This window comes from Delphinapterus leucas, chromosome 3, assembly GCF_059928025.1.
Source record: "Delphinapterus leucas isolate spDelLeu-1000000601 "Yukka" chromosome 3, BTC_Dleu_Yukka2, whole genome shotgun sequence".
Lineage (NCBI taxonomy): Eukaryota > Metazoa > Chordata > Mammalia > Artiodactyla > Monodontidae > Delphinapterus > Delphinapterus leucas.
Window position 1 is genome coordinate 91116751 of NC_143131.1, and position 12585 is coordinate 91129335.

Sequence of the window (12585 nt, forward strand, 5' to 3'; positions counted from 1 at the left end):
ATCAGTGATGATGAAGTCTCAGGCATCACTAACTTTTCATGTTGATTTTTATTCTTGTTTGTAAGCTTATTCTGTCCTAGTTATTTGGGACAACACATACTCCTTTTTTTTAATTTTATAGCTTAATTTCATTTCATTTCAAATTTATAGAGTCGCATGATAGTATTTGAGAGGGGCTCCTATATATCCTGTAGGGTTGGCCCTCTGTATTCACCAGTTCCATATCTGATGATTCAACCAACAGTGGACAGAAAATAATTGAAAAAAAAATCTGGAAAGTTTCAAATAGCAAAACTTGAATTTGCCATGCCTGGCAGCTACTTACATAGTATTTACATTGTATTTATCACTATTTACATAGCATTTACATTGTGTATTATAAGTAATCTGGAGGTGATTTAAATTATAGGCATACCTCATTTTACTGTGTTTCACAGATACTACGTTTTTTACAGATTGAAAATTTGTCACAGCCCTGTGTTGAGCAAGTTTGTTGGTGTCATTTTTCCAACAGCATTTGTTCACTTTGTGTCTCTGTGTCACATTTTGGTAATTCTAGCAATATTTCAGACTTTTTCATTGTTAATGTATTTGTTATGGTGATCTGAGATCAGTGATCTTTGTTTCTATTGCAAAAGGATTATGACTTGCTGAAGGCTAGCGATGCTTAGCTGATTTTTAGCAACAAAGTTTTATTTTGTTTTGGTTTTCTTCCAGTTTTATTGAGATATAATTGATATACAGCACTGTGTAGCTTTAAGATATACAGCATAGTGATTTGACTTACATACATCGTGAAAAGATTATCTCAGCAAGTTTAGTGAACATCTGTCACCTCATATAAATACAAAATTAAAGAAACAGAAAAAACAATTTTCTCTTGTCTGAGAACTCTTAGGATTTGACTCTCTTAACAGCTTTCATATATAACATACAGCAGTGTTAATTATATTTATCGTGTTGTACATTACATTCCTAGTACTTATTTATCTTTATAACTGGAAGTTTACCTTTTGCCTGTCTTCATTCAATTCCTTCTCCCACCCTCACCTCTGAAGTAACCATTGATCTGATCTCTTTTTTCTATAAGTTTGTTTGTTTTTGAAGTATATTTGACCTACAGCATTATGTTAGTTCCTGTTATACAGCATAGTGATTCGATATTTCTATGCATTTCAAATTGATCATCACGATAAGTCTAGATATGGCACCATGCAAAGATATTACATAGTTATTGACTATATTCCCCACACTGTACATTTCATACCCATGACTCATTTATTTTGCAACTGGAAGTTTGTACCTCTTAATTTCCCTCACCTATTTCTTTCCTCCTCCCAGCCCCCTCCCTTCTGGCAACCACCTGTTTGTTCTCTGTATCTATGACTCTGTTTATGTTTTATTATGTTTATTCGTTTTGTTTTTTAGCTTCCACATATAAGTGAAATCATTACAGTATTTGTCTTTTTCTGTCTGGCTTATTTCATCAGAAATATGTCCTCAAGTTCCATCAGTGTTTTCACAAATGACAAGATTTCATTCTTTCATATGCCTGAATAGGATTCCATTATATATATATATGTGCGTGTATATATATATATATATATATACACGCACATATATATACACACACACACACCACCATTATTTTTATTCATTGATCCATCTGTGGATACTTAGGTTGCTTCCATATCTTGGCTATTGTAAATAATGCTGCAGTGAACATGGGGGTACATGTATCTTTTCAAATTCGTGGTTTTGTTTTCTTCAGATCAATACCCAGGAGTGGAATTGCTGGGTCATATGGTAGTTCTCTTTTTAAATTTTTGAGACTTCTCCATACTGTTTTCCATAGTGGCTGTACCAATTTACATTCCCACCAACAGTGTACAAGGGTTCTTTTTTCTCCACATATAAAGTATTTTTTAACTAAGGTGTGTACATTTTTTTAGACATAATGCTATTGTACAGTTAATAGACTACCGTAAACATAACTTTTATATGTACAGGGAAACCAAAATATTGTGATATTCGCTTTATTGCAGTGGTCTGGAACCAAACCCACAGTATCTTGGAGGTATGCCTGTATACAAGAGGATGTGTGTAGGTTATATGCAACTACTACACCATTTTATATGACTTGACATCCAAAGATTCTGGTATCTTCAGGGGTCCTGAAACCAATCTTCCCTGGATACCAAGGGACTCTAGTTAGATTCCCATATGTGTTTTTCTGAACCATTTGAGAGTAAGCTGGAGGCATCTTGTCTCTTCGTCTCTCAGTACTTCATTATGTTATTTCCTAAGAAATAAGGATGTTTTCTTAGATAAGCAGAAGATAGTTATCAAATCAGGAGCGTTAGCAATACTACAATCTAGTTCACAGGTTATATTCAAATTTTGTCAATTGTCTCAATAATGTTTTTTAATAAAGACTGCTTTTTCCCCTCCCAATCCAGAATCCAACCTAGGATCACGTATTGCTTGTAGTTGTCATGTCCTTTTAGTCTCCTTAACCTGAAACAGACCTCAGCCTTTCTCTGGATTTATTGACGTTGATATTTTTGAGGAGTGCAGACCTCTGTTGTAGAAAGTCTCTCAATTTTATTTTCTCTGTTTCCTTATGATTAGTTTTAGGTTATTTATCTATCTGATCTATCTATGTAATCTAACCTAATTTATTTTGCAAGAATATCACTGTAGTTATTTTCTGTTTTCCTCAATGCATCCTGTCAGAAGGCACTTGTCATCTCTTTGTCCCCATATTGGTGATGCTATTCTTGATCACTTGTTTAAGTTGTGTCTTTTAATTTTCTTTACTGTACTGTTACATTTTCTGCCTTTCAAATTAGTAACTAATTTGTAGGACATACATTGAGAATAGGTAAATATCCTGTTCCTCATCAAACTTTAATGTTTTAGTTTTAGGATCCATTGGTGATTTTCTAATTCCATCATTGCTTCTATAATTATCAGTTAGTATTCTATTAATACTAAAAGGAAGAGCTTTCCTTTTTATTTTCAATTTATTTGTGAGCTCATGGGTTCTTATTTTATTCAATGGGCTATAGTCCAGTACTATTAGTATTTATTTTGATTCCCCAGTTGTCCTGCATTTGGCCAGTGGAAGCCCCTTCAGCTATCTCCTGATTTATTTTTATATGTTCCCATGACCCTTTGACCATTTCTTTAATTTATGCCCCAAGAATATGTTCCAGGGTTATCTTGTACTTTCCTAGCCTCAGCCCTGGAATAAGTAATTTCTTTAAGGTTATTTTTAATAGACCATGGCATTTAGAGGTCAAAGTCTGGGATTGAAGATAATGTTGTTTGGTACTGAGGTGTTATGGCACTGAGCTAAGAAATGTGTGTGTGTGTGTGTGTGTGTGTGTGTGTGTGCATGTGTGTGTGCATGTGTGTGTATATGTATATATAGAGAGAGTTTGTTTAAATATATATTTGTGTGTATATATGTATATTTATTCATGTTAGTACTACTATCTCCTATTTCAACTCAGTATCATAGGGTTCTGCTCTTTCATATTTACATACTCTATAGTTCCTTTTCTTAACGGTGTAAAACCTGGCTCCTTTATTCTAATTTACTCAGTCTTGAAATACATGAAAGTTTCAGAATTGCTAAACCTATACTACCACAAAAACCCAAAATTACTAGAGTTCAAGATTTCTTTATAATTTTTTGGAGGTAAATTACATATGTGAAATGGACAAATTATATGGTCACTTTGAGTTTTGACACATACTCTTGGTCCTCTGACAGTTCTGACTTTTCCTTCTCAGTCTCCTTGGTGGCTTCTCACCTCGGTGTTAATCTTCAATATTGTTCTACAGAGTTCTCTCTGTTCTCTTTTCTGTTATCCTGTGTTACACCTATTTGCATCATAATCTCTGCAACTAGAATCAGGATCAAGACTGACTCATTTTTGTAATCCTAGGGCCTCTTTTAGTCTTCGGCATATGAAAGGTGCTAAACAGGTGTTTGAGTGAAAAAAATGTGCACAATTCTATACTTGTGTCGATTTATAGGTTGTTTGTAGAAGCCTTCTTTGAGAATCCTGAATAAATAAAAGATCAGATTTGTATAATGCCCAATGAATAATCTTATTTCATTAATTCTAATCTGTGCATTTATTATGTTTTTTATATTTTATCCTCTGTGAAATTGAGATGTATCTTTAGGGCTTCACTCTTAGAATTGGTGTGAGTCAGGTGTGAAAAATTCTATTGACCCATTCTTGGTAGAAAGCACCAGCATCAAAATGTCTTAAGATTTAATGAAATATGGTACAGTTACTTTGGCCATTTCTGCTACTGTATATGATGATGATTTGGGACTATTGTAAGCTATACAAGATAGTTTAAAATCCCTTAATGTTGGGGTTGGGGAGTGCAAGTTGAAATGACTTAGGTTACTTTTCTGTATTATGTAACAGGGAGTTGCTGGGTTATGCGTCTCCACAGAAGACAGGACTGTTAGATCCTAGAGGACAGTGACTTGGTCCTGATTCTTTCTCTGCCTCCACTGAGTGCAGTAGCTTTCTAATATCTATCAGGTGGCAGAGTGCTTATTTCACCTCCAACTGATTAACTTCCAGTGTTATTCACCCTGCCCGGGAGAACACAGCAGTGGCAGTATCCTCCTCTCAGGGAGTCCTGCTGGGAATGCTCACTAAGGGTAATGCTGGGCAGCCCCTTTATTTTAGAATCCAGTAGACCAAAAGAACTCTGATGGGTCTAAATGTGTTGTGACTTCTTCTGTTTCATTTATCAATTTAAAACAATAACACATTTTCTTTATCAACAGGGGTGAAACCTCGGTCTGGCTGGTCTATCGATCCTTTTGGACATTCACCAACAATGGCTTATCTTCTAAAACGTGCTGGATTTTCTCACATGCTTATCCAGAGAGTTCATTATGCAGTTAAAAAACATTTTGCATTTCATAAAACGCTGGAGTTTTTTTGGAGACAGAATTGGGGTACGTAGGGTTTGATGAAAGTTGAAGATCTCACTTGACCTAGATGTTATTTCACAGGGGTTATGAACTCATGCTGTTATGGGTTTTATTCAGAGTGTCAGTCTTGAAAATATGGTTGCCTAAAGATACACATAATTGTTTTTTCAATGTATTTGTGTCAGGAGTCTTTTAAGCATTGGTGAAGATATTTATCTATAGAACATTGTAGATTTTTAAGCCTAATGGAAGTAAATAAATACAAGTAATTAGTCTCTTGCAAGTAATGCTTTCACTTGCTTCTCTTTTAAAAAGTACCTGTTTTATCACAAAGTTGTATGTGCATTAGAACTAATGTCCAGTCATATATCTCTCATTCAGCCAGTGTTTCTTCCTTCTGTCTCTCCTGTCTCTGCATCTAGTAAGAGTTGCCTTTTAAAACCTTAATCCTGTCCTACTAGAACAGCTCTCCTATTACCTGTGTCGCTTGTTTTCACACTGTTCTGTGGGCACGCAGGTGTTCTAAAGATGTACTTCTCCAGCTCTTTGCTGGGGCAGAGGTGACAAGATTTAGGCCTCCTGAGAGGCCTTTGCCTTTCCCAACCCCCATGTAATTCAGAACACCTTATTTTCTTACTTAATTTTATTTATTGAGTCCTTATTATTGGCCATGCACGGTGTTAGATGCTTTATATTCACTCTTTCATTGAATCTTTATAATTCTTTAAATTAGTTCCTATAATTATCCCTTTTAAATGGTGAAGAAACGGAGGCTTAGATATGTGAAGCCATTTGCCAAAAGTCATACAGGTAGTGGGTACAGAGCTGAGATTTGAATACAGTTCTGTGCTGTTCCAAAGCCCAGGTCCCTAACCCCTAGTATATACCACCATCAGTATTAAGTTCTTGGTAAAATCTCATCCAAAAAAAGGATTTCATTGCTAAGACAATGTTCAGAAATCACTACATGACATCATACTTGCTTCTCTGTGTAATCTAAGACCCTCCTGAAGTGTTTCGGAAAAGTCATTTGTAAATTTAGATGGTATCTTTATGTGTACTGTTGTTTTTTTCAGTAAGGAAACATATTAGCTATATAATTTTTTATCCTGGAAAATTAAACCTAATCTGTAGGGAAAACAAGAGCTTGTAGGGGATTGCATCCTGTATACTTTGATCAAATGCAAAGGAGCATACTAATTGTTTTATAAAAAGGATTATTAATTTGAGGAAGCCCTACTTAAAATATTGCTTACATTCAAATTGCCCGTAAATATCTATCACCAGGAAATTACTGAGTACTTTTATGTACTTAATACCATGTTAAGAAGAAATCTTGCTTATAAGAAAATTATAGTCTAATTTGATAAAAGACAAACACCACCAAATACAGCAGATAAACTGAAATGTGTAAATGAGCTGCTAAATAGTATGACATGAAGAGAGGTAGTAGGATGTGGAGTATGTCCTTGATTCATAGCAGAAAGGAAAGGAAGTTGCCATAAGTCCTGGGACTATGACAGCCTCTGTGCAGATAGCAAGCATTAGCGACCAGCATCCATGATGTGACAATCATGAATGTGATTCAGTGAAACAACTTACAGCACACAAATGTACAGATTATAATAGCTTTAAAGTTTGGAAAAGACCTGGTAATTATTTTAACTAAATGGAGTGTGAGAGAAAACTGGAATATTTTAAGACTTACCTGATAGATTTGGACATGTTGCTTTAAAATGATGTTTTGGAATCAAGTAGAGCTTCTTTGTGTGTTCTGGTTCTTAATGAAGCAGTTGTTTTCAGTTTTTTTAAATGTACATGTTGCTTGTTTGTTTTTTCTTGCTGTCTGTCTTTCTTATAAAAGCAATGCATTGCTGAGAATTGGAGATCCATACATAAAGGGGAAGAGGTATTTGCAGGTCAGAATCATAAAAAGATACCACTTTTAACTCTTATTGAAGTCCTTCAGCCTTACTTGGTGGGAGGCTTTTGACCTCTGGAAAGCAGTGATATCAACATATACTGGCATTGAGGTTTCAATTAAAAACAATTCTGTGTCAGGAACCAGTGCTCGTTTTCTGTATCTTTTTTGTTTGCTTTGTTTTGATTCTTCTTTTTGCTTTTGAAAATTACTTTTACTTTTCCTCTGCCTCCATGGAGAAAAGCATCATTGGCTCTTTATTGGTGAACATCAGGGTGACTCCACAAAACTCTCCTGAGTACACTTCTTTCTCATCACTACAAAACCAGTATTTCCCCAGTATCTTCACAACCCCCTCCTTCTTCTTCCCTTATTCTTCCAGATCCCCTTTTTACTCCCTTCCTCTCTTCTCACCTAGTCTCTGCCGCTAATGGTCTCTCTCAGAGTGTCCTGTTACCTGAGGTGGGAGCAGTTGTGGCCGGAGCTGGCAGCCAGGGATAGACACGGCCATAATTTTGGATGAGCTGGTTATAACTTTTGCTTCTGCTCAGTTTATATCCTTCCAGGTCAGCAGATGCTGCTTTATGGTGGGGCTTTTCTCTCTCAGCTAAGTTTAGATAGAAGAGGTAGATAGACAGATGTGAGTATCCTCCTTCTGGCTGGTGGTCATTAAACGCTGCTTGGGTGTGTGTTCTAGTAGTTGAAGGGGTTGTTGATTTAGGGTGGAGCTTGCATTATGTATATATAAAGTACTGGAAATTTGAACAGTTTGGGGAAAACAAAATTTATAAATGCAGGTCTGTTGGCTCTTTATTTTAGATCTGGGATCTGTCACAGATATTTTTTGCCACATGATGCCCTTCTACAGCTATGACATCCCTCACACTTGCGGACCTGATCCTAAAATATGCTGCCAGTTTGATTTTAAACGACTTCCTGGAGGCAGATATGGTTGTCCCTGGGGAGTCCCCCCAGAAACAATATATCTTGGAAATCTCCAGAACAGGTACGAAAATATGCATTTTGTAAGACAATATCTTGAACAAGCAAGCATCAGTGGCTTGTTGCTGAAGGATTGAATAAATGGTTTTTAGTAGCCAGCTTATCCTTGTTCAAGGTATTCATTCAAACTAGATCTAAAGCAACTTAAAAATACCAGAGCCTTGACTATTTGTCTTGTATGTTATAACTTAATGGAAAGTGAACAATAGTAGATTAATATACAATGGATAACCTATAATACACTGTTATTACTGTCTCCTTTGCCCTCATTATAAAAGCCTTCTACTGTGTTTGATTGATTTCATATACTTTTGTTGATAATAAAACTTACGGTCTCTATGGTATAAATTGGTAAGAAAAGCAGCCCAACTGCAAAGACACATTTATTGAAATGGAACACATAAAGAGTGTAATTATCTGTTCCCTTAACAACAATTTCAGTAATAGTGAATGCTGCCCAGCTCTGATGAATACACATCTGCATCTTTCTGATGTTTTTGACTTATAGAAAACTTTAATTAGGAATATTTATACTTAAAGATTTTTAAATAAAAATCAAAGGAATGAATTTTTTTTTTTTCTTAGAAGAAAACTGTCCTAATGATGGAAGCATCTCATTAAACCAAGCTACCTATACTTCTAATTCTGGTGCTTTTAAAGTTTAATTTCTTCACTTTAAAATTAGTGGCATGTAATGCATTAAAATAAAACATTGTGTTGTAATATAAACCACTCAGCTCTGCTAGAAAAATAATATAGCCTTGTAAGATCGTTGCTCTGGGCTCAAATCTCTTTATTTTTGAGCATATATATATGTATAACTGATTCACTTTGTTATAAAGCAGAAACTAACACACCATTGTAAAGCAATTATACTCCAATAAAGATGTTAAAAAAAAAAAAAGAATTAACTACTAAAAAAAAAAAAAAGGCTTTTAAAAAAGTGTGTGTGAGGATGAAGGTGGGATTGGGTCTCTTTGCATTGAGTGTCCTTGTGGCCATAAAGAAAACATTCCAGTGTGAGCCGCTCACTGGCAGACAAAAAAGTATTTTAGCATGGCAGCCTTCTTGAAGCCATGGATCCTTTGTATCAAAATCTGGCTTTCATAGTTGTTTTGAAAAACTGTCCAAGGTTTGGGATCAACCTGGTTTCATTTTCTTGATTCCTAGAGAAGTGAGGGTCAATGGGAGACCCTGAACAGCCTGCTTTCTAGGGTCAGGCTACTTAGGCTAAGAGAGTAATCCAGTATATTATGTAGCAAAAGGAGCAGTGGAAAGGAAGTGGTGGTGGATTGGGGCAGTGTGTGTGTGTGTGTGTGTGCATGTTTGGGGGGGGGGATTCTTGCCTGTCTACTTGGGAAAACAGCTGTAACTGAATGGTATTTACACTCCTTTCAGCTCCAGTGGTCAGGGATAGGAGACTTTTTGAAGGGTAACCGGAATCCCAGTGCACTCATAGATATTTTGAGGCCCGTTTTTTTCTTTTTTGGGTGCTCCTTAGAGTACCTGAGAACCATTTTGTGTAATCCCGTCGCTGTATCATAGAACCCTTCAAAGATTACCCCTCCATCCCCCCAAGAACACATCTTGTGGTCAGTCAGTTCCAGTGATTCTGAAAGTGGTTTCCAGGCACCTGGGGCATACGGATGAAAGAATCTATGTAATACCTACATAGTTTTTTTTTTAAACTTCTTACAAGTCTTGAAGTCTTAGCTCTGCTGGTTATTCCTGTGCAGATATCACCTTCCTTTTGAAGTTGTGATGAACAAAGATCAAACATGGGCATTCCAGCTTAATGGCATTTGATTTTTTAATTCCCTAAAGAAAATGAAATTTAACTATAAGGTACAGGTGATACATTTAATAAGTTCAGTTTATCAGGTTCCTCTACTTTGCAGATAAAGAAATACCATTCTTCAACAAGTTCAGTTTTTGTTCTAGTACCATATATTTTACATATGATTGATGATTCACATGTCAGGTGATTTGATGTTTCAGGGAATTCTTTTTTTCTTTGTTCTAGTTAAGTTGCTCTTTCTTACGTGGTAGAATAAATGAAGAGAATTGCAGCTGTGCATCTTTAAATGTGATGTTGGTCAGTACATTTGTCATAAGTTTACTGTGCATTAGTGAGTACCCACTACCTGCCAGGTGGGTTAGGTTGGTCCCTTGGCTTTCCCAGCATTGACACTTTGTGAGCAGGAGCTTGGGAGTTAGTTAGGATAGATGCTGAATAGAAAAGGCACTTCATTAGTGTCTGTGATTTCTTTCCTCTTATGTGTTTTACACATATACATGCAAAATATGGTATATCTTACAGTAGTAAACCTTGGGATGCATTTAAATGATCACATACCCTTTTTTATGCTGGTTGCCTGGGGGATCTAGTTGGATGCTCACTCATACTATATCTTGTATCGGTGATTTATGTGTATATTTTTTCCTCGTATTTCTTTGGTCTTATATATCTTTCTATGTGATTAATTTCATTGTATGTGTGTTTTTTAATTGTAAGTAATAATCTAAAATTGTTTTTGGAAAATGTGTAATATTAGTAAATTACTAGTAAAAATTAAGTACCATATTGAATGCTAATCTCAGAAAACTAAGTATTATATGTTATATAATTGGGTCATTTGTAGAGATGTGGATGGATCTAGAGACTGTCATACAGAGTGAAGTAAGTCAGAAAGAGAAAAACAAATATCGTATATTAACGCATATATGTGGAACCTAGAAAAATGGTACAGATGAACCGGTTTGCAGGGCAGAAATTGAGACACAGATGTAGAGAACAAACGTATGGACACCACGGGGGGAAAGCGGCAGGGGGTGGTGGTGGTAGTGGGATGAATTGGGAGATTGGGATTGACATATATACACGAATATGTATAAAATAGGTAACTAATAAGAACTGCTGTATAAAAAAATAAATAAAATTAAATTAAAAAAAGAGAATATTACGGTTACATTTTACCCAAGTTATTAAATTTTTGCTAATTTAATATTTGCAAAATATTAAATTTTTTAATATAAATATAAATAGAGACTATCAATATAAAAAGACTATCAATATAAAAAGATCATATGAGATTCTAAATTTAGTTAAATTTTTTTCATAATTTCTACAAAATGCCTCTTTCCATCATTGATATTCTTTGAGATTTCTTCATAAATTTTAATATTGTGAATTAGAATCTAATTCTGGATAATCCTTGAAATGAAAATTGGAATAGTGTGTAAAAAAGTGTATTTGTCATTTATCACTGTTTTTTTAAGCTTTGGCATTAGAAATATGGAGAACTACTCTGGGTTCATCTGCTTGTTTAATTTCACTTTCAGAAGCGCTTCCTCTTAGTTTGTGTTCCCAGACTTCCTCAAATGGTTCTCCAATTCAGCATCTCCCAAAGGGTTTTTTACAGAATACGAGAATATGAAATATATGAAGCACAGCAGCACGTTGTGTTTAGCTGACCTTTTGAGTCATGGGTTAGTGCCCAGAGAGATAGAAACCAAAATAGCTCATTCAACTCCTAAGCTTTATCTGTTGATCAGTATTAAGAAGGACACCGTGACGAATACTCAGATTATTGACGGAAGGTGTTAAGTGAGTTGATTTTCTTCCTTTAGAAAAGGAAATATGGTTCTATAATTGGCTTCATTCTAAATACCTTTTTATGTTTAATTAGGCAATTTTAGATTAAATTAGAGAAAGGGAATTAAGTCAAAGCAAACTTCAAAGTTTATATAGATGAGAAATCCTGTCTTCTTGGACTAAATTGTTTTACGACAGGCTATCTGGGAGCCAATCTCTGTGGCTGACCTTTAGGAGGGCATTGATGCCCCCAGTAATTATATGCCAAAGTTGGTATGTGACTTTATTTCTCTAAGGATATTCCATTGGAAAACTATGGGTTTTTCCCTCTGATAAGAATTTATGAATATTTTAAATGGATAAAGAAAATCACTATGGTCGTTTAAAAAGCCTGCCTCATAAATTATGCCAAGATAGAATATAGGTAAAATACACAATATTTTAATATAATACACTTTTTAATGAGTTACCCCCTTGTTCTTTTCTTAGTAGTATTTTCCTTTTTTCTTTTGTAGGGCTGAGATGCTTCTAGATCAGTACCGAAAGAAGTCAAAGCTTTTCCGTACCACAGTTGTCCTGGCCCCCCTAGGAGATGATTTCCGCTACTGTGAACGCACGGAATGGGATCATCAGTTCAAGAATTACCAACTGCTTTTTGATTATATGAATTCTCATTCTCAATATAATGTTAAGGTAATGAGAAAATATTTTATTATGAGACTGTATTTGAAATTGACCCTTCATTATTAAAAGAGGCTAAAACACAATAGCCTTAGTTTCTTTGTCCCACATCCCAGTATTTCGTAGAATATGTAATTCTTCTATAAAAGTATAATTCATGAAGAGGAAAATTATCTTATATTACAGTTCCATTTCTAAAGTTGTCCCTTTCTTACCACTCATTGAGGATTAAAGAGGCATTACTTTATGTAGTTGAAAACATGCACCTACTAAGTTGTGATGTTCATTTTCCAGTGATGCCCTGTTTTCCTTTCCTGCTGAAAGTGTGTTGTTTCTTACAGTTGCATCCTGTGATTTAGTAGTGTGACTGGCAGATGCACATGTCAAGAGTTTTGCAAACAAACGTCTTGT

General features: G+C 35.2%; 1 protein-coding gene across 2 annotated transcripts in view; it reads left to right on the forward strand.

Annotated features, from left to right (window-relative positions):
- The window catches only part of MAN2A1 (mannosidase alpha class 2A member 1), a 161462-nt gene that overhangs the window by 66368 nt on the left and 82509 nt on the right, over positions 1-12585 (forward strand). For both annotated transcript variants that reach the window (XM_089909170.1, XM_022591499.3), the window contains exons 6-8: positions 4826-4999; positions 7716-7902; positions 12009-12186. In XM_089909170.1, coding sequence (XP_089765296.1) covers positions 4826-4999; positions 7716-7902; positions 12009-12186 — 539 coding nt within the window. The remainder of the gene's footprint in view (positions 1-4825; positions 5000-7715; positions 7903-12008; positions 12187-12585) is intronic.